General features: G+C 37.4%; 1 protein-coding gene across 1 annotated transcript in view; it reads right to left on the minus strand.

Moving 5' to 3' along the window:
* The window catches only part of LOC115223708 (TPR and ankyrin repeat-containing protein 1-like), a 66,163-nt gene that overhangs the window by 36,145 nt on the left and 9,685 nt on the right, over nucleotides 1-20,333 (minus strand). Inside the window, exons 6-10 of the mRNA XM_029794384.2 lie at nucleotides 17,692-17,942; nucleotides 13,538-13,561; nucleotides 10,115-10,139; nucleotides 7,842-8,006; nucleotides 1-361 (exon numbers count right to left, since the gene is read on the minus strand). The exon at nucleotides 1-361 is cut by the window's left edge and continues 347 nt beyond it. Of these exons, the coding sequence (XP_029650244.1) occupies nucleotides 1-361; nucleotides 7,842-8,006; nucleotides 10,115-10,139; nucleotides 13,538-13,561; nucleotides 17,692-17,942 (826 nt within the window). The remainder of the gene's footprint in view (nucleotides 362-7,841; nucleotides 8,007-10,114; nucleotides 10,140-13,537; nucleotides 13,562-17,691; nucleotides 17,943-20,333) is intronic.

Consider the following 20,333-nt stretch of genomic DNA (forward strand, 5'->3'; position numbering starts at 1 on the left):
CAGTCTTTAATTACATCTGCATTGAAATCCATACATATGTCAACTTTTATATCTTGCTCTGTAATTCTTTCAGAAACAGTTTCTCTTCTCTCTTTGATTATCATATTAGATGAATTCATTTCTTCAAATTTATATTCAGTTAAAGATTCTATTTTAGCCTTCATTTCACTTTCCAAACTTTCTGGAACAGATTTCAAAGAATTGCTTTCCTGATTTTTTGCCTTCTTTGACTGTGTTTCAATCTCTGAAATTTCAGGCTGACAGTTAACTGAACGACTTTTCGTTATTTCTTCAAAAGCCTCTGTAGAATTTGAAATTTTGGAATTTTTCTTTCGACACTTTTGCTTCTTGAAATTTTTTGCTGTTAAATAGAATAAAGAACTTCATTAAATTTCAAATTATTTTCTCTTATATATTTACAATAATCTTACCCATTTAACAAAGATAGCCAACAGATTATAATCACTGAGTTGTTAATCCATAACCCAGTACTTAGTATGGATACTCTCCAACAGGGAGTGCAGAAGAAGGTTTAGTGAAATATTGTTTATATAAAACTAGCAGCTAAGCTCGGTCCCCAGCGGTCTGTTTGGATGATGGGGCTGTGATCGTTTTCTGTTGGGTATAATCTATAACAGCGTTTGTCAACCTTATCATTTCGTGTCCCCTGTTTCAGTTGGAACCTCCAGCTATATGAAAATTTCCTGACCCCACCCCGTCAGAAAACAGCTCCTAAGCAACTGGTTGTTTTAATGGCAGAAGAAAGAAGGAAATTCCATTAGAAAAAGTTTTAATCGCTTTTCTCGGGGTTAGGAAAAAAATACAAACTGCATTCCAATGCATGCACCCGTCTCCACATGTGTGCCATTTTTCACGCGAATCCACCCAGCCGTTTGGCTGTGAACCTCAAGACAAAAAAGAATGCAACGATCGCCCATGTCCAATTTATATTAGAGATTAAGGATGGCATTTTCTACATTGTATGACATACCAGACGGTACCCCTCATCCTTCTAACCATCAATGCATAAAGAAGAAGGTTAATTCTGAGATTATTGTTGTCAATAAAAACCGAGAGTGTATGAGGTTGTTGTAATGCATAAAGTTTGTAATTCCTGCCTGAATTATTTATTCAACTTTAGAAACAGAAGTGATGTCTCCAACAAGTTCCCCCCGCCCCTCATAGTACCAGGACCGGTTTTAAGTCAGTAAGGCAGATTTGTTCAAATTGGGCCTCAAGCCAAGAGAGGGCCCTATGCACAAGCTTCAACAGAGAATGCTAGGATTAATTTTTAGTACATGAAGCCCTCAATGCTTTTTGGTTAGGACTAGGGTAGTCCATCAAGCATAAACTATTAGTCTTCAGCTTCTGTAGAGCAGAGGGGCCCCACTTGACAATTCTCTGATTGGGCCCTGCACTTCCTAGCACTGACCTTGCTTCACATTTAAAATTATCAGATTTATAACTTGCAGAGATACCTGGCATTGCTTAGGATTAAAATGGTATAGCTTGTGTGTGTATGTAGGTATACATACATATATATACATAAATATATACATAAATATATATATATATATATATATATATATATATATATATATATAGTAAATAAATGGTAAAAATGTAATCTTCTCATCAGGAAAGAAAGAGAGCCTATCTCAACAACAAGACATTATAACAATTTTGATGACTGCCTAAATGATAAACAGAACGCTATTAAGTATTTAAAAAAAACGTTAGTAGACGTTAGCAGACCCTAAGAAGAGAAGGGTTAAAGAAATAATAAGTAGAGAACAAATAAAGAGGGATACGTTGGTTGAAAAAATGTTCAAAGGCTTAGAAGTAGATTTCTCTATTGAAGTAAAGTGCAAGTTAAACTAAATGTTCAAACTATAAAGACTGGCAAAAATCACTTATATGAGCTAAAGGTATGTTTCTGCCAGTGCTTACATTTGTAAGATAGGTCTATAAGTGTGTTAACAAGGTGATTCTTAGAGAAGAGAATATGGAAGAGTTCAGAGTTGCAAATGTTACAAAATCCTTTGCCCTTGTCATAAGGGAAAGAGATGGACAGGATGAACCAATCTAACTTAAAATCCTTATTGTTGTCTTTAAGATACCAAACCAATTTACTTAGCCCTGTGCTATTACATTTACTGCTATCCCTAAATGATAAATAATGATTGGAAATTCTCTTAGATAACTGGGAAGAGGATGTGCCAATGAGAATTTGAATAGCATCTGATTTCAACTCCATTTATTTACTTATACTACACAAATAACTGCACATTAACCCAGAGTTTCTACCTTTGAATAGGTCGCTACATCTTTGTTACTTGCGTGAATTTCGCTACCCTGGTAACTGTTTATTGAATTTTCCATGTTAACAGTAAACAAAGGATAATTCATTCATCCATTTATACATCTCTTCTCTATATATATAAAAGGCAAGTTGTCTGTCTGTGTGTCTGTGTGTTTGTCAGGTTGTACCCTCACCCTGACCACGGCTTTCAACCGATTCTGATGAAACTTGACACACACATAGCCCAATGTCATAATTCAAAACTAATGCAGCGAAAATTTTGAAAAGTTACCCCAGTTCTGAAAAAAATCGATAAATTCGACATGGGGTCCAGAATCTAAGTTTATCATATGCAACACATTTTCCGTTGCAGTTTCGCAACATGCAATAGATTTTCACCAAACTCATGGTGAAGCTTAATGTTACCCTAAGGAACTTAATTCTGACGTTAGTTTTCCATGCAATACCTTACCATCAGAAAAAATCCCATTTTGGGAAATCGTGTTCAAATTCAAGATGACATATTTTCGACAATATCTTTAACAAATTGGCAGGAATTTTTTTTGAAATTCACAGCGAGCATCATGTCTGCTCCAACGAGCTATATGGCCCTTTTGATTCCAATAGGATATGTTATTACTGGAAAAAATCGGTTAATTACATCATATGTGGCACACATAGCAAACCGATTTTTCTGCGATATTTTTTGAAAGTTCGCATAGATTTTCCCTACTTCTTCATGCATGCAAGGTAACGGTGCCTTGAATGCCTTAATGCCTTGGTAATTTATCCAATATTTCTACTGTTCCAATGGGGTATCTGCTTTCAAAGATAAATCATCATCTTATTTGTATCTTATTGTACACATTTTAACGCTTATAAAAAACAAAATAACGGTTCAATGAGTACAAAAAAGGGTAAAAAGGTAAAGGGCATTGCTTATCGACAAAGTTTCTTACATACCCGGGCAACGCCGGGCTATGCTGCTAGTATATTATATATTACAGTTATGTTGAAACAGGTGATATGGGAAAGTGTAGCATTGATGACAAAACATCTGTGGATTGGAGTAAATGATGGTCTAATTCAACTGAGTGACATGAAATACGTCCATTTGGAGTATTCCATGCCGTAACCTATCATGGAAAATTGGGAGTGGGAGGGGGTATGTATTTTTTTAACCCACTGAAAAGCTGTCAGTGAATATGTTCGCTCTTGAGGTGGTCAGTGCTGTGTCTAACACTACCCTTTGTATGGTTGACAGTTAAATGAGTGGAGGTGTAATGGAGATATTGTATGTAAATGGGTACATCCTGGAAATGGGCTGCAATGGGAGACGGCAATGGGGAAGTGAACTGTTGAAATGTTGCAGAAGGCAAAAGGTTGACCTTGGATTGCTGATGTGGATGCAGAATAAGAAACCTGAAGTGAGCCTATGCAATCACACGAGAATATGTGGTAATGAATTACTTGAAGAAATAAAGCATAATGGCTTCCCATGTGGTTTGCATATAGTATGTCTGTATTTTTATATGAAGTGTAAATTCACAAAATAGAAGCAAATGAAAGAAATAGAAGCACATGTACAGAACTGCTAACTTAACAGTAAATGCCACAGTAATTATTTCAGAGAGGCAAAGAATTATATATATATATAATAACAAAATAATAAATAAAACATATGCATACATACATGTATGTACGTACCTACATCTATATGTATATATACATGCATATATGGGTACAGGACACCAAAAACGTCGGACACAATGAGAAACGAAAACATAAAAACAAAACCAATGAAACGGACATTTTTTTAAACAATGAAAAAACAGAGTAAAAGACATACAACACAAGGAAAATTCCCCTTCTTCAGCCGCCTCTGTTTCATCTACTCCGTGTTTCGAAGGTAAAGGCGAGACACGACTTCGTTGAAACATTCCTTCCCGCAAAAGCAAATTAAATAAAATTTGAGATTTTTTGCAGAGGGGTAAAAAATGGTAACAAAAACAGGACAGTAAAAACAATACAAATAAAAACAGTAAAAGACAGGACAAGGAGAATAACAGTAACACAAACATTATATATATATATATATATATAATAAAGAGAGAGAGATAATTTGGTATGTATGTATGTATATATATATATATATATATATACCAAATATATACGTTTTTATTATTATTTTGCAATTTACTTAATCATCGGTATATTATTGTTATTTTATTTTTAATATTTCTATTATATGTAATTTTCTAGATGGTGTAATTTAATTGTTCATTTTGAATTGATAAAAGGTGGTTTTTCCTAATTTTTATATATATATTTTCTGAAATTTGATTTGGTATTTCTAAATTGAATTTTTCCCTGTAAGTTAGGAATAATATTCCCTCAAATAATTATTATTTTATATATATATATATATAGGATAAATGTCTTAATGTAAGGGTAAATATGTAATTGTGAATATCTTGCAACTGCTGCAATAATTATTAACTGGTAATGGAACGGTAAGTGCATATTTTTATATATACTTTGAACCTTTCCACCTCATTGCTTTTTTTCTCCAAGAGTTTCACTTCTAGAACTCATGTACATACATTCAGGCATGTCAGTCGTCACATGTGTAGATGTGTGGGTGTTTAATAACTTACATAACGTGGAAACACACACACTCATATACTTAGACAGATATATGCTCATACACAAAATGTGACGTTGTCATCATTGTTGTTGTGGTATAAAATGTTCCTGAGATACACTCACATGCGTATACTAAGATAGCCACAGAGACATACATTCACGCATGTCAGTTGTTACATACGTATATATATATATATATGTGTAGATGTGTGTGTATTTAATAGCGTACCTAATGAAGAAAGACACACACACACTATGAGACATATTCATACACTCACAGACAGATACACAGTTATATATAAAATGTGATGTTGTCATCGTCTTATAAAATGTCCTGTTGACAATAGAAAGATTATCACTGTGACATATATTGTCTTAATCGAAATGGAAATAAAATTTTGTATTGACACTGACCAGCCCTCACCTGCATATAGCGTGTTTAATAATGTACCTAATGCGGAAAGACACACACACTGTGAGACACACACATATTCATACACATACATTCACAGACTGATACACAGTTACATACAAAATGTGACGTCATCGTCACATATGTATACGTGTAGATGGGTGTGTGTGTGTGTTTAATAACATATGTATATGTGTACATGTGTGTTTAATAACGTACCTAACGCAGAAAGACACACACACTATGAGACACATACAGACTCATACACTTACACACATACTCACAGACAAATATAAGTCCCGGGGTCGAGTTGCTCGATTAAAGGCGGTGCTCCAGCATGGCCGCAGTCAAATGAAACAAGTAAAAGAGTAAGAGTAATTGTCATTGTGGTATCAAATGTCCTGTTGACAATAGAAAGATTGCAGCATGGAAGACGTTTGTAAACCATCCAGGAACACACAAAAACCGTTTCACTTCAACTTTTAAATTTTCTATTGTGTCAAAATATTTTTGTCACTTTGAAACCACGACCTGTTCACTGAGAAAACTTTGTGTTGCATCTGAGAAAGTAACAGTTAGTTCATGATATATTTGTGTTTATGTATGTATATGCATGTATGTATATGTGTAAATGTGCATGTATGCATATATGTATGTATGTGAGCATTTATGTATGTAAGTGTGTAGATGTGTATGTGTGTGTATGTACATGTTCACTATGTTTCCTTTTATTATGCAGGTCAATCATTCCTCAATAAAATCAAAACCCCTTGTCCGATTGTCTTGAGATTTTTACAGGATGTGTAGGATTACGTATGCCATGTCTCGTGTACTTTTTGTCTAAATCTGTATATTTAGAGCAGAGAGGAAGAAAAACATACTTTTACAGGGTGTCCCCATTTTGAAATGTTCTTCCTTAATTTCAGATACAGGAAATATCGAAATCGGTTGAAGTAAAGATATAAAATCAAAGGAGAAGAAAGAAATGGTGAAACTACTGGGAGAAGGGAATACAACAATTGCAGTTACTAAAAAGTTAAACAGAGATAACAGAGCAAAAAAAGAAAGAAAAAAAAAAACAGTTACAAAACATTGAGAGAGAAAGAATACGGCAGATGTTGGGTCTCAAGAACATCACTAATAGAGATAAGAGAAAACTCAAAAGAATTATCTGCAAGGAAAGTGTGGGTTAACCAGCCAGGAAATCTTTGAAGAAGCAGGAATCTCTAACATACAAAGGAAAAAACTTTGCCCAAAAGAAATAGGCAAAGTCATAAATTTTGCAAAATTGCCTCCTTTAAATAAAGTAGAAAAAGAAGAAAGAGTGTGATGGGGGCAAAAAAGATATTTGAAGACAGACTTTAGAAATGTAATTTTTGTTGTCGATGGAGCTAATGGATGGGTAAGATGCTGGGTGTTGCAATGAATATGGGATGCCATAACTAATCAGTGTCAGTGATAATTTCTATAAGAAAGCCTGTAGAGATAACCACAAAAAGATATATATGTATATATATATAACACAAAGTAAGTTAGGGGTTATGGGTGCAACCCACTAAGGGATAGTATTTATCCAATATACTGTTGGTAAAGTACCCAAATTCTTAATACATAAATGTTTTTAATTGCAATGCAATTAACTTATTGTATTAAATGAGTGAAGGTAAAGAAATATTTTACCGTTAATCTCTCTATATATAAACGGCAGTTTGTCTGTCTGTGTGTCTGTCAGGTTGTACCCTCACCCTGACCACGGCTTTCAACCGATTCTGATGAAACTTGACACACACATAGCCCAATGTCATAATTCAAAAGTAACGGAGCGAAAATTTTGAAAAGTTCCCCAGTTCTGAAAAAATTGATAAATTCGACATGGGGTCGAGAATCTAAGCTTTTTATATGCAACACATTTTCTGTTGTAGTTTTCGCAATTTGCAATCGATGTTGGGGGTAAAGTCTCGAATGTAATTTCTTCCTGGTAGGAATTGGTTGGGTTGAATTATCGATAGCTGTTTGATAGTTATTTGGGAGTGAAGAGAAGACATTGCAACCTACACATGCGCCTTCATTCCCTAGAGGGAAAGGACTAGATTGGGATTAGTCGTTGCCTACTAGGGGCTCTTACATACCCGGGCAATGCTGGGTTATGCTGCTAGTTTATAATACAATTAAGAAAATGGAGAAACAAATTTAGTTTGTTCATCAGCTTTCGGATATTAGAATGTTGGATTATTTATTCATTCAACAAAATGAGAATCTTAATAGCATACATATAGACATTATAATTCAATACATATAAGATAAGAATACAAATGATAAAAGTCATAATATAAATTATTGAAATCATTAAAATCTCTCGTATACACACACACACACATATTGAGCATCGTTAGTCCATTTAGCTAGTTCCCCAAGCCAATCAGTGTTTTCATTGTCTGATCCTCCCACCAGAAGTCTGTTGAATAATGTCATCTTCCTTACCTCCATCTCCTGCAGGGGTTTCTTGTGTGGTTATTCTTGAGTTGCTTTTGTCAGATTTAGTTCTTTCTTTGCTAGTTGCTCGTCCTTTTCTTCCATTTGTACTTGATACAATGCCATCACCATGGGAACCATTTTGGGGCTTCGAAGTTGTATCCTCACTTGGGACTAAAATATAAAAGAGGGATACACATTGGCAACAATGAATGGTGATTGTGTTGCTTCGTCTGGTTAAGTTTGCACAGATTCACCAGTCTCAGTCACATCATGGCCTAATGGTTACGGTGTTACACTTACAATCTGGTGACCATGGTTCAATTCCTGGATTGGGCAGCATGCTGGGTTCCTGAGCAAAACACTTCATTTCACATTGCTCTAGTGCTGTGTGAGGACTGACAAGTCAAAGAATAGACCCAATGTTTCCCCTACAGATCATAAAAGATGACTAAAAGAGGTTGAGATATGATTTGAACTCCAACCTCATGAAAACCTTCACCAGCAAAGTCTACCTAAACAAACCGATGGGCTGGAGGGTTGCCATCTGAATAGTGCAGAGGGGTCATCCACCAGCATTAGTAAAGAATCACCAACAAATGGTGGATGCAGTGACATGTGGTTACGGTGCCTGGCCTCCATTCTGCTACAACTAATCACGTCACTTATTGGAATCCTGCATTCAGGGACTCAATGAGGAACATCCTCTCTCCAGACAGAGTTGGTTGATGAAGTTTCTTACTGGAAACTGGAAGACCATTCCATTCCTATGGATAATTAAAACTCCCAGGTGTTTGGCCAGGTGGGCTTTTTTTCTGTTATTGTTTAGCCCAAGGTTACCTGTGAGTCAGTAAACCAATAATCAAATGGTAATCCAGCTGTGACCATCCCAATACTACATTGTTCAATGTATTGTAATTAAGATCCTCACTTCACAACCACATGGTTTCAGGTTCAGTCCCACTGCATGGCACCCTGGGTTGGTAGATGAAAATGTGAAGAAGCCTATTGTGTGTGTATCTTTTTTATTTGTGTTAGCCCTCCACACATACTCCATTGCTTGACAACAGATGTTGGTTTGTTTATGTTCCATTAACTTAGAGATTTGGTCAAAGAAACTGGTGAAATAAGTAGCAGACTTAAAGATAATTCCCAGGACCAATTTCTTTGACGAAACACTTCATGGCTGCAGTCAAATAACTGAAACAAGTTAAAGCTGAAAAATCTCCACTGGATTTGTCTGGAAGGAAGGTGTCTTTCCATAGCCTTCATATGCCAGGTGAGATTGTGATAATCAACATTCCTAATTAGCAGTGCAGGTGAGAGCTCTAAAATAAAAGCAGGAGTAAGACTGGAAGCAGGAAAAGTCAAAGAAAGAATGGTGTCTGCTGGCAACGGAAGGATTCTCTCTCGGCACAAAGGAGGAGGAGATTGTATGAGGCTTGTCTACACAAAATTGCTATTGCTTTGGTGGCACAACAACGACATTGCAAACAGGCGACATATGGAGGCTGCAAAGAAATGAAACATCATCATCATCATCGTTTAACATCCACTTTCCATGCTGGCATGGGTTGGATGGTTTGACTGAGGACTGTGAACCAGATGGCTGCACCAAGTTCCAATCTTGATCTGGCAGAATTTCTACAGCTAGATGCCCTTCCTAATGCCAACCACTCTGAGAATGTAGTGGGTGATTTTACATGCCACTGGCACATGGGCTAGTCAGGCGGTTCTGGCAATGACCACGCTCAAAAGGTGTTTTTTTATGTTCCACCTGCACAGGAGCTAGTCCGGCGACACTGGCAACGACTACGCTCAAATGTTGTTTCTCACGTGCCACCAGCACTTGTGTTGGTAAGGCGATGCTGGCAACGATCACGCTCGAATGGTTGGAAGTGCAATTAGCATGCCGATTATTCCGTCAAACACGTAATCCTTATTTATCCACATTGTTTTGGATTAACCATGCACTATCTCATAGCTTTGAGACTTCAATGATGTGATTGTTTATTTTTAGAATGACATTGCAGGGTAGGTGTGAGAGGCAAGATTCGGTCAGTTTGAACATAAAACAAGAGAATATTTTGGCCAGATAATCCTAAAGGGTCAAGTTACATGAATATAATCAGTTTTGCATTGTAATGTTTGTGTTAATCTGTCTGAGAGATACTCAGCCATCAAAGGCTATTAGGCCAACAACAGCCAGATTTTTAAATTTCTATTCATTTTCCCACCTGAGCTAGTAATAGGACAAAACTGGTGTAAAACTGTATTCTTACCTTCTGACAAAGGTTGAAGCAAAATCTGAAATGAATTAAAGAAAAAGTTAAAACCATTTTGGAATTTGTGCATCAGCATAAATATTCCTAGGTGTGTGTGTCCATATGAGTGTATATAGGCACACACACACAAGTATACATATATATCTTTTTTTTTTTGTTGGAAGCACTCCGTCGGTTACGACGACGAGGGTTCCGGTTGATCCAATCAACGGAACAGCCTGCTCGTGAAATTAACGTGTAAGTGGCTGAGCACTCCACAGACACGTGGGATATTCAGCGTGACATAGAGAGTGACAAGGCCAGCCCTTTGAAATACAGGTACAACAGAAACAGGAAGTAAGAGTGGGAGAAAGAATGGTGAAAGAGTTCAGCAGGGATCACCACCATCCCCTGCCGGAGCCTCGTGGAGCTTTTAGGTGTTTTTGCTCAATAAACACTCACAACGCCCGGTCTGGGAATCAAAACTGCGATCCTACAACTGCGAGTCCGCTGCCTTAACCACTGGACCATTGCGCCTCCACATATATATATATCTATACACATACAAAACCACAGATAATGGTTTGGGGAAAGAAGCTTCCCTCCCAAACACATGGTGCCAGGTTCAGTTCCACTGCATGGCACTTAGGGTGAGTGTCTTCTACTACAGCCTTGGTCCAACCAAAGCTCTGTGAGTGTGTGTGTGTGTGTGTGTTACTGCCTTCTTGCCTTCACAACTATCGTATGATCGTTCAAATGAATGTTACGGTCATAAAAAATGATGTCTTTCATCTCCAATTTTCTGTGAAAACATGTCTGGCTACAGGGTAAAAGTGTAAAAATGACCTTACTTAGAAACAGACAAGGGTTGGCAACATGAAGGGTGCCCAACCTTAGAAAATCTGCTTCAGCAAATTCTGTCCATTCCATGTGAGCACGGAAAGATAGACATGATGATGATGATGATGATGACACACACACATACACATATGTACATACACATATGTACATACACATATGTACATACACATGAAGAAGCATATCTGTTTACACATATATATATATATATATTTTCTTTGTTTATCTGCATAATTGCCTCCATATCTACTCACTTGGATTCCCCTTATAATCATTCTTTACTCCACGGAAATGGTCCCTCCTAAAGACATCACAGTCTAAGTTCAAATCCTTTGAGCACTACAAAGTGTTTTCTATGCTGAAAATCTTTGGATCTCATCTGTTGACTCTGCATTCAGACATATGCGCAGGTACATTACAATATATTCCTGATGCACATAATGGGCTGAGTATACCTGTTGTAATTTAGTCATCCATAGTCTCATATATTTCAGAATAAAATTCCTTCTTCAGATATTCTTTGATGGAGTTGCTGCTATAATCGGTTTTCTAACGGCTTTTCTTTTTATATTTTGTTTTAATTTCTGTATTAGGATAATATGTTTGACGTCAAACTGGTAAAGTCGTTAAGACATAGGTAAATTCCTTGCAGTATTTACAGCTGTTGCATGCCTGTTGTCCCATATTTTTTGCCCCTTCCATTTCTACACACCTTGCACACCGAGGGCCCCACCTCATCAACCTTATTACCCTTATTTATCCCTCTGCAGCCATTACTGATTTTTTCTCTCCCTTTCAAATACCCCACTCCCACCCTTCCCTCATACCTTGACCCTCATCTCTTTGTATAAAACCCTCCCCATATTCTCGTGTTTCATGATCTTACAAGCTGGTTTTGACACAAAAATGTAGCCAGTACCATAGGCAGTGAGTGCAGTGGATGGCATTAGGAAAAGCATCTGACCATGTAAACCATGCTAAAGCAGTTCCTGCCAATGTGTCCAATCCATGCTAGCATGGAACATGGATGTTAAGGCCTGGGGCTATAGTAGAAGACACTTGCCCAAGCTATCACATATGTAGGACTGAAGCCATTTGGTTAGGAAGCAAACTTCTCAACCAGACAGCCACATCTGCTGCCCCTTTGCTTAATGATGGTAATTATTGAAATTAAGTCAAGAATATTCTTTTCAAAGAAACGGGAAGGATCTGGCACCCATTACAGAACCTCCTGTAGCATGTAGCCATTTTCAAATAGTAGCGCCAATTTGTGGTAGCTGGCAATACGATGTAATGTCATATTGCCAAAGAAATATGATTGTCGTTTTTTCCATTGGTTGAAATAACTGCTCATATAGGAATTCTAAAAATTAGTTAAAGAATATTTTTATGGGATTTCGATTCTTTAAAGTCAAGTTGAGCAATTATAAAAACCCTGGATTTTGGGGAAAACTTTAGTGTTTGTGGGATGTAACTAAACTCCATGACACTCACTCCTTTGAGACATTGGTTATTTTTTTATGCCATGTTTATGAAAAATCCAACACTCCTTTAACAGAACATTGAGAAACGCCAAGGTTGATAGTTTGTTGCTTTAAACTTTTATTACAGCAAATACCAAATTGGATTAAAAACATAATTCTCTGAGAATTAGAAAGAATTAGCTTTGGCCAAGGATTAGCTTTTTCCTTTAGAGTATTTAGAGTCCAATGTTGTTTTAGCTCCAAACCCCAATAAATTTGGTGCAAAGTCGGATAAAATAAACCCAATTCCCTTTAGAAATATCCCATTGTTATCTTTCATATTTTACTTGTTTCAGTTACTGGACTGTGGCCAAGCTGGGGCACCACCTTGAAGGCTTTTAGTTGAACAAATCAATGCTAGAACTTATGGGTTTTAAATCTGATACTTATTCTGTTGGTCTATCTTGCCAAACTGCTAAGTTAGAGGGTCATAAACAAACCAGCACTGGCTGTCAGGCAGAGGGGGTGGGGAACACTACAAAAACATTCAGACAAATGGATGTCTGTATGGCTTTTACCTTTTACCTGTTTCAGTCATTAGACGGTGGCCATGCTGGGGCACAACCTTGAAAAAATTTTTAGTCAAAGGAACGAACATTTTTGTTTTTGAGCGTAATACTTATTTTATTGATCTCATTCTGCTGAATTGCTAAATTATGGAGACAGGAAGAAACCAACAACAGTTGTCTGGGAGGGGGTGACCAAACACACACACGCATGGCAGGCTTCTTTCAGTTTCCATCTACCAAATCCTCCACAAGGCTCTGGCCTGCCTGAGACTATAGTAGAAGACACTTGCCCAAGGTGTCACAGTGGGACTGAACCTGGAACGATGTGGTTGGGAAGCAAGCTTCTTACCACACAGCCACCACTGCACTTTATATAAATATATATATGTATGTATATCTCAAGAACAGTGGAGAAAAATTGTCAATGGCTCCATAGAGAGTAAATGGCCTACAGAAGTATAGATACAGTGGAAAAACTGCAAGGAAAAACAATTGCAGAGAGAAAAGTAAGGCACTTTAAGCTTGACAAATCAAAACAAAATTGTCCTTACCTGAAGTTGTTTTCTAGAAAATTGCTGTAATAAAGAAAACAAGGAAAAAGATGTAAAGTAATTTAAGTCAGTATAAAATTTGCAAGATCCTACCCAAACGCCTAAAGTTTCACCCTTACAAACGGCCACAAGTGAAAAGCTTCAGCCGAAAGATAATGAAATGGGATTTGAATTTTGTGAGAAAATCCAGGAATGGAGGATAAGGATAACCTGCTGAGAGCAAAAAATCATTTCCAGTGCTGAGGCAATGTTTCATTGTACAACAAAGTCAATAGGTATAACAGTCGATATGGGGGCTGGAATTTCCACACACAGCCCAGGAAATTGAGTGAGACTGACCAAAAGTTAATGTGTTTTGTGCCATATCAGAGAGGACAGTGTTTGGCCTTTTCTTCTTTTAATGAGGAACTGTTACTGGACAAAGTTATCTGGAGATGCTGACCAATTGGATGTTTCCACAACTAGCTGCTGACGGTGATGACTGTCGGATTTATCACCAAGCACTTGCCAAACAGATGGATTGGTTGTGCTAGACATCAGGTGCTCGGCAAGTGGCCTGAAAGGTCACTGGACCTAACTGTGTGACTTCTTTCTTTGGAAGTATGCAAAGAGCACAGTTTGCGTATCACCTCTCCTTGCAACCCTGGAGATGCTAAAAATTTTGAAGACTGAAGCAGTTTGCATGCTAACTCCCGATATGCTACTGAGCGTTTTGATTGAACTGGACTATTGCATCGATGTTTTCTGAGGGGCACATATTGAGTGCCTTTAATGCTAACCTCTACTACATGAAACTGAATGAAATCCTGTATCCAAAACTACTAACTGTGAAAGAGTATTACAATAAATTTACATGTCTTATCTGTTTGAAATAAGGGATTATTTTTGCCGATACCCTGCATATTTAATCATCCCATAAATAATGCAGTTTTTTCTATTGCAAGAACTAAAAGTCAGAAGGGTGATGGGATAAACCACCTGCATCAACTTGCTATAAAAGCAGTAATTTTACTTTGTACTTATTCTTAGTGCAAGTTTTGAAGAGTGCAGTTCAGTTTTAACTGTCATTTTTTTCAAAACTGTAATGGAAGTGACAAAGGAGCATATTCAGCATATTTTGCTTTATGAATTTGATAAAGGCAAAAATACAATGGAAAGTGTGAGGAATATTAATGTGGTATAAGGGGATCGGACAATAAGTGTAAGCCAGTGTCAATGGTGGTTCCAGAAATTCAAAGCCTAGAAGACGAGCTACATCCTGGAAGATCTGTAGAGCTTGACAAGGACATCCTACAAACCCTGGTGGAAGAAAATTCAATTGTAACTGTTGAGGAACTAGCAGAGAAGTTTGGATTTGGTCATTCAACCATTCATCAACACCTGCATGCCATCGGAAAAGTCAGCAAATTGGATCAGTGGGTTCCTCACAAACTTTCCGACTTTAATTGCGTGTAGAAGGTGAATGTGTGCTCTTCTTTGCTGTTACATCTCACGAATGAACCTTTTTGGGACCAAATAGTGACTGGTGACGAGAAATGGGTTCTCTATAAAAATGTCATGCACTGAAGATAGTGAGTAGGGAAAGGAGAAACACTGGTACCCCGGGCTAAAGAAGGCCTTCCCCCCACATAAGGTGTTGTTATCTGTTTGGTAGGATATGAAAGGCTTAGTCGACTTTGAACTTTTAAATCCAAACCAAATGATAACAAAGGAGATCTACAGTGAGCAGCTTGAGAGGCTTAAGTCAGCGCTAAAAGAAAAATGACCATCTTTGGTTTCAAGGCAAAAGGTGTTCTTCCATCAGGATAATGCTTAGCCACATACAGCAAGGATGACATTCCAAAGGCTGGAGCAGGTTGAATGGGAAACGATGCCCCACCCACCATATTTGCCAGACATTGCCCCATCTGATTAGCATTTATTCCGCAGTCTTCAAAATCATTTGGATGGAAAAAATATGAGTTTTGTAGACAAGGTCAGAACAGTACTGGAGGAATATTTTTCATCACAGACAAGGGAATTTTGGAAGAGGGGCCTTGTAAGTCTACCAGACAGATGGAAGAGCACTGTAGAAAATGAAGGAGAGAATATTTTAGATTAAAAAAGAACTTTGCTTATCTTAATTTTGAAAAATAAAATTTGAAAAATAAAAGAAGTATAAAAAATTCACCATTATTTCTGGGATGAGCCAAAACATTTATATGCGATGTCTGATCCCAAAATATCAGGACAGATGTTGCCAAAAGATAATTACAGCACAAATCAATTTAGCATTTAATCTCCTTCAAAATATTCCTCTTCCAAAGCCACACACTTTATCCATTGAAGGAAGCATTCCTGGAATTCCATGCTAGGAATAGCAAGCAGCTGCCTTGTCTGATTTTCTTGGATTAGCTTGGCATCTTGAAATCTTGTTGGGTGTCTTCCATTGCAAAGACTGAGCCTTGATTTTGGGGTCATAGCCACAGACCCATGATTTGTCACCTGTTATGACCATTTTCAAAATGTCTTCATCTTCCTTGACAAAAGGAGAAGCTGCACAGCTGGAACCTGGTTTTCTTTTCAAGACAACCAAACTCAACACACTTTACTTCCAAGCGATGCCACAAACAACAGAAGCGAGTGAGAACATTTTAACTTAGAGTGTCTGCACAACAAGGTCAATTGGTGCCAAGAAGCTCCACTCTGCAAGCTTTGGTTCCATTAGCAGAGCAATGGTCCCAAGATTTCTTGATTGGGCCACTTACATACATGCATAGCTGTGTGGTTAAAAGTTAACTTTGCAATCAGGGTGGTCTGGGTTCCACTCCATTCCACTAAGTCAAGCATAGCTATGTTATCAGGAAGCTTCAGATTCAAACAATCAGGGTAGACTGTCTCAGTTCAGCAACCAATATATTTGCCTTCATGCTGAAGGGTAAGACTTTATAATCATTGAACAAGAAGCAACAAGACATCTGATACACAAAAGGATTGGGACACAAGTAAGGAACAATCAAATGAAACAATCAATGCAAACTCTGTGGAATTAACATTGAAGACGTGATCCATACCTTAAGTAGCTGTCATCACAGAATTACATGTGAGGCCTGACATAGCAACCAATGTAATTTACAGAGAAGATAATGCTGAAGCCTGACATATTATAAGAAGTTGCTGTGATATGGAGGACAAATTTGTTGAAAATATAAAAGAATACCCGAAGAATGTCAAAATCTCTGTACAGAGCAGACATAAGGCTCTGGGATGCACAAAAGAAATTGTGCACAGCAGAAATCAACAGACATTAGCATATTGTGAAAGATCATAGAAAAAAAAAAGAACAAAAACCTACATTTATGCCAAACTAATGAGAAATAGAGAGATATCACATGAGCTAGTCTATAGCTTTAAAGTTATAGCTGTGATCATTAGAGAATTGATGATGTAACAAACAGCCTCAGAACCAATCTACAGAAGTTAGGATTCACTTAGCCAGAGAAGATGCAACTGTGATAATTGCATTAAGTTACCAATTTGTATCTTCCTTATTGATCAGTTTAATATAGTGAAACTTACTGAATTTGAACTATGTTATCTAATGAATATCAAACTCTCAAGTAAGCCTCAAGGTTACATTCTTCTGAGGGAGAAGTGGGCTGGAAGGCAGCCATGAAGGGAAATGTCACCTGGAAACAAGCACAAAACTCTTGTTTTGAAACTTATGGCATTTAGCTTAATAAATCTCAAAAGTTTTTTGAGAGTCTTACTTAACAGCAACTAATTAGAAAATTGAAATAACAAGTTAATTCAGGAAACTGTGAAAGTACATAAAATATTCTATAAATTTATCCTGAAGAATATGCAGCAATACCTTTCCAAACACAAATGAATGTATAAACCGTTTCTGTGTGAATAAGTCCAAGTGACAACGAATCATTCACAGTTGACCAACAAAACTGAACTCAGAATTGCAGAAGCAAAATAAGGATTTTTAATTTAATAAGATCTCAATTTTATTATTATTGTTATTTTTAATATATTTTCCAATTTTTCTTAACTCCTCTCTCTCTCTCTCATTCTCTCCTGTAAATAGAAACTATATTGAAATAAATCTCAGTGTACCAAGAATAACAAAACACAACACACACACAAAGCAAGTAATTTCTCCAAACCTTCTCCGAATGACAATATTTAGTTGCTTCTGCCAAATCTTTTTCTGCAGTTTCTGTGAATCCAGTCACAAACAATAGTGATGCACGTGTAGCACAAAGCTTCACCAAGTTTTCGCAATTAGTCACAGTCGGGTTCTTCTCCAGAATCAAAGCCTGCCCAATCGTACAGTAATGGGTCAAAAGTTGTGTGTTGCTACTTGACTCCAGTTTCTTTACTTGATCCATCACATGGTCAACATTGTCGCAGTGATCTACAGAAAGCAATTTTTAAATTTTACATGTGTGTGTGTGTGTGTGTATACACACACACAAACATTCATACATATAAATACAAATATGTACATATATCAAATGTGTGTGTGTGTGTGTGTGTGTTGCATAGATGTGGGTGGGTCTTCAAACGGATGGTGCATTTCCAGTCATCCTCATGGTTTGTTATCTCCTCTGTCAGGCTTCACCACTTTGTCTCTCCTCTTCCTAGGTCTTCTTCCTCCACAGGTTTGGAGGCTAGAAAGCACAATGTGTTTGTACATACGTGTGTCCCTTGCCCAATATGTCTCTGCTCCCCCCCCTTGTCCCTACACCACTCATCCTGCCATCACTCTTCTATCTACTGCATTATTCTGCTGCTGTAATTAACAACATTACTTTTCTCTTCTGCTAATTATCCCTCCCTCCTCTCTGAACCTCTTTCTCCTGTCCTGCATCCTTTAGTCTTACTATTGTACCCCACCTCTCTTACCCTTATCTACCCATGACCACTGCCACTCCAATTTCTATTCACTTCTCACTTATTATCCACCCCTTACCTGATTCTTCTTTCACTCTGCTCTCCACTATTCATCCATTTGGAAGTATAACATTGAAGACATACACTGCTTTCTCAGCACCATCATCATCATCATCATCTCTCTGTCCAGCACCATTCCATATATATTGTCAGGTGGCCCTAGATCTCTTTCAACTCAACCCACCTCAATGTCCCCATTTTCATTATCACTAACCCCTTATAGTACCCTTTTTCTTCCCCTACCTATTTAGTACATTTTGGTCAAAGTCTTTAGTCCCATTACTTAGCAGTCACTTTCAACATGTCTGTATTTATCTGTACTTCTATGTAACATCCATGGATTAACATCTATGGAGAACTGGCCAATGCTTTGCAGTTTCCTTTGCACGTCTGTATGACTCATCAATTCCAATTACATGCAATAAAAGGATGTAAATTGGTGAGTTCCAAGTACTTTTTGCATATAAAATTCCCCCCAAAACTGAAGTGACCCAGCCCCCTCCCAATACACAAAGATCTAAATGTACATTGAATAAAGTAGAATGAACGAAATATGTATAAGTGTGATGGCAGAGCAGTAATGGATGCAGGAAAGAATTCATCTGTGTTCGGTCTTTGTGCAAAATGTTAACAGAAATTTTGATGGGTGAGAAAAGAGCTGGGCTTTAGACAGGTTATCAGAAAATACAAACAATAAACATATAACCCTTTAGCATTTAATTCAGTCAAAATATTCTCCCTGTTTTAGGTTAGATCTGACTCCTCACACTTACCCTACAATATCATTTTAAAAACTAAGTTTCCTCATCAAAATTGCAAAGTTACAAGATAATACATAATTAATTCAAAACGATGGGAATAAATAAGCATCACATTTGACAGAATAATGCAAACGCTAATGGGTTAAACTCTGCTGGCTGTTGTAAATAGGGGATAAATAAGGGGGAAATAGAGGGTATATAGTGGGTAGAATGTACTTGTGAGGGATATGAGACATTTTGGCAAAGCCATTTTAGCATCGCTGAGTCAATGCTGACTTATTTGCCATCAGATACTTGAATCTCTCTCTCTCTCTCTCTCTCTCTCTCTCTCTCAGCCAAATGGCCAGCATCCAGCCAGCTGTTCCCAATTGTCTTATTCCAAGAAGTAAACAAAGAAACAGACAAAGCAGACCGCTTGACTTCACACAGAAACTGACACAAATCTGAGGCAGGCACACAGTTCAAAACATCATCATCATCATCGTCATGTAATGGTCATTTCCCATGTTGGGTTGGATTGTATCATTTGACAGCTCCAACCATTCTTTTTACAGTTGGATGCCCTTCCTAATGCCAACCACTTTACAGAATATAATGGCTGCTTTTCTCTGTGACACCAGCACCAGCAATGTCACCAAATAAGTATAAAAAGATGAGAAAGAATAATAGCACAGAAATAAGGATGATGACTTTGATGTCAGAGTGTATGGAGAATTCATGCCTGCAGACAACGACGACGACGGCGACTAATACTACTACTACTACTACTACTAATAATAATAATAATAATAATCTGGAACTTCCCCATTCAAACTGATAGAAAGATAGACATCATATTGAAAGACTTCAGACAAAGAACATGCCTCCTCATTGATATGACTGTCCCAATCGATATAAACGTATCTGTCAAGACCTACCAAAAACTGAGCAAATATAAAGATCTTGAAATAGAAATTAGCAAAATGTGGAACCTGAAGACTAAAACAATACCTGTTGTCATAGGTGCCCTGGGAATGATAGCGAAAGGGACTGATTGCTACCTAACTCAGATACCAGGAAACCCCAAAATGGCAGAAATTCAAAAGATAGTG

Source organism: Octopus sinensis, linkage group LG23 (assembly GCF_006345805.1).
Source record: "Octopus sinensis linkage group LG23, ASM634580v1, whole genome shotgun sequence".
Classification (NCBI taxonomy): Eukaryota; Metazoa; Mollusca; class Cephalopoda; order Octopoda; family Octopodidae; genus Octopus; species Octopus sinensis.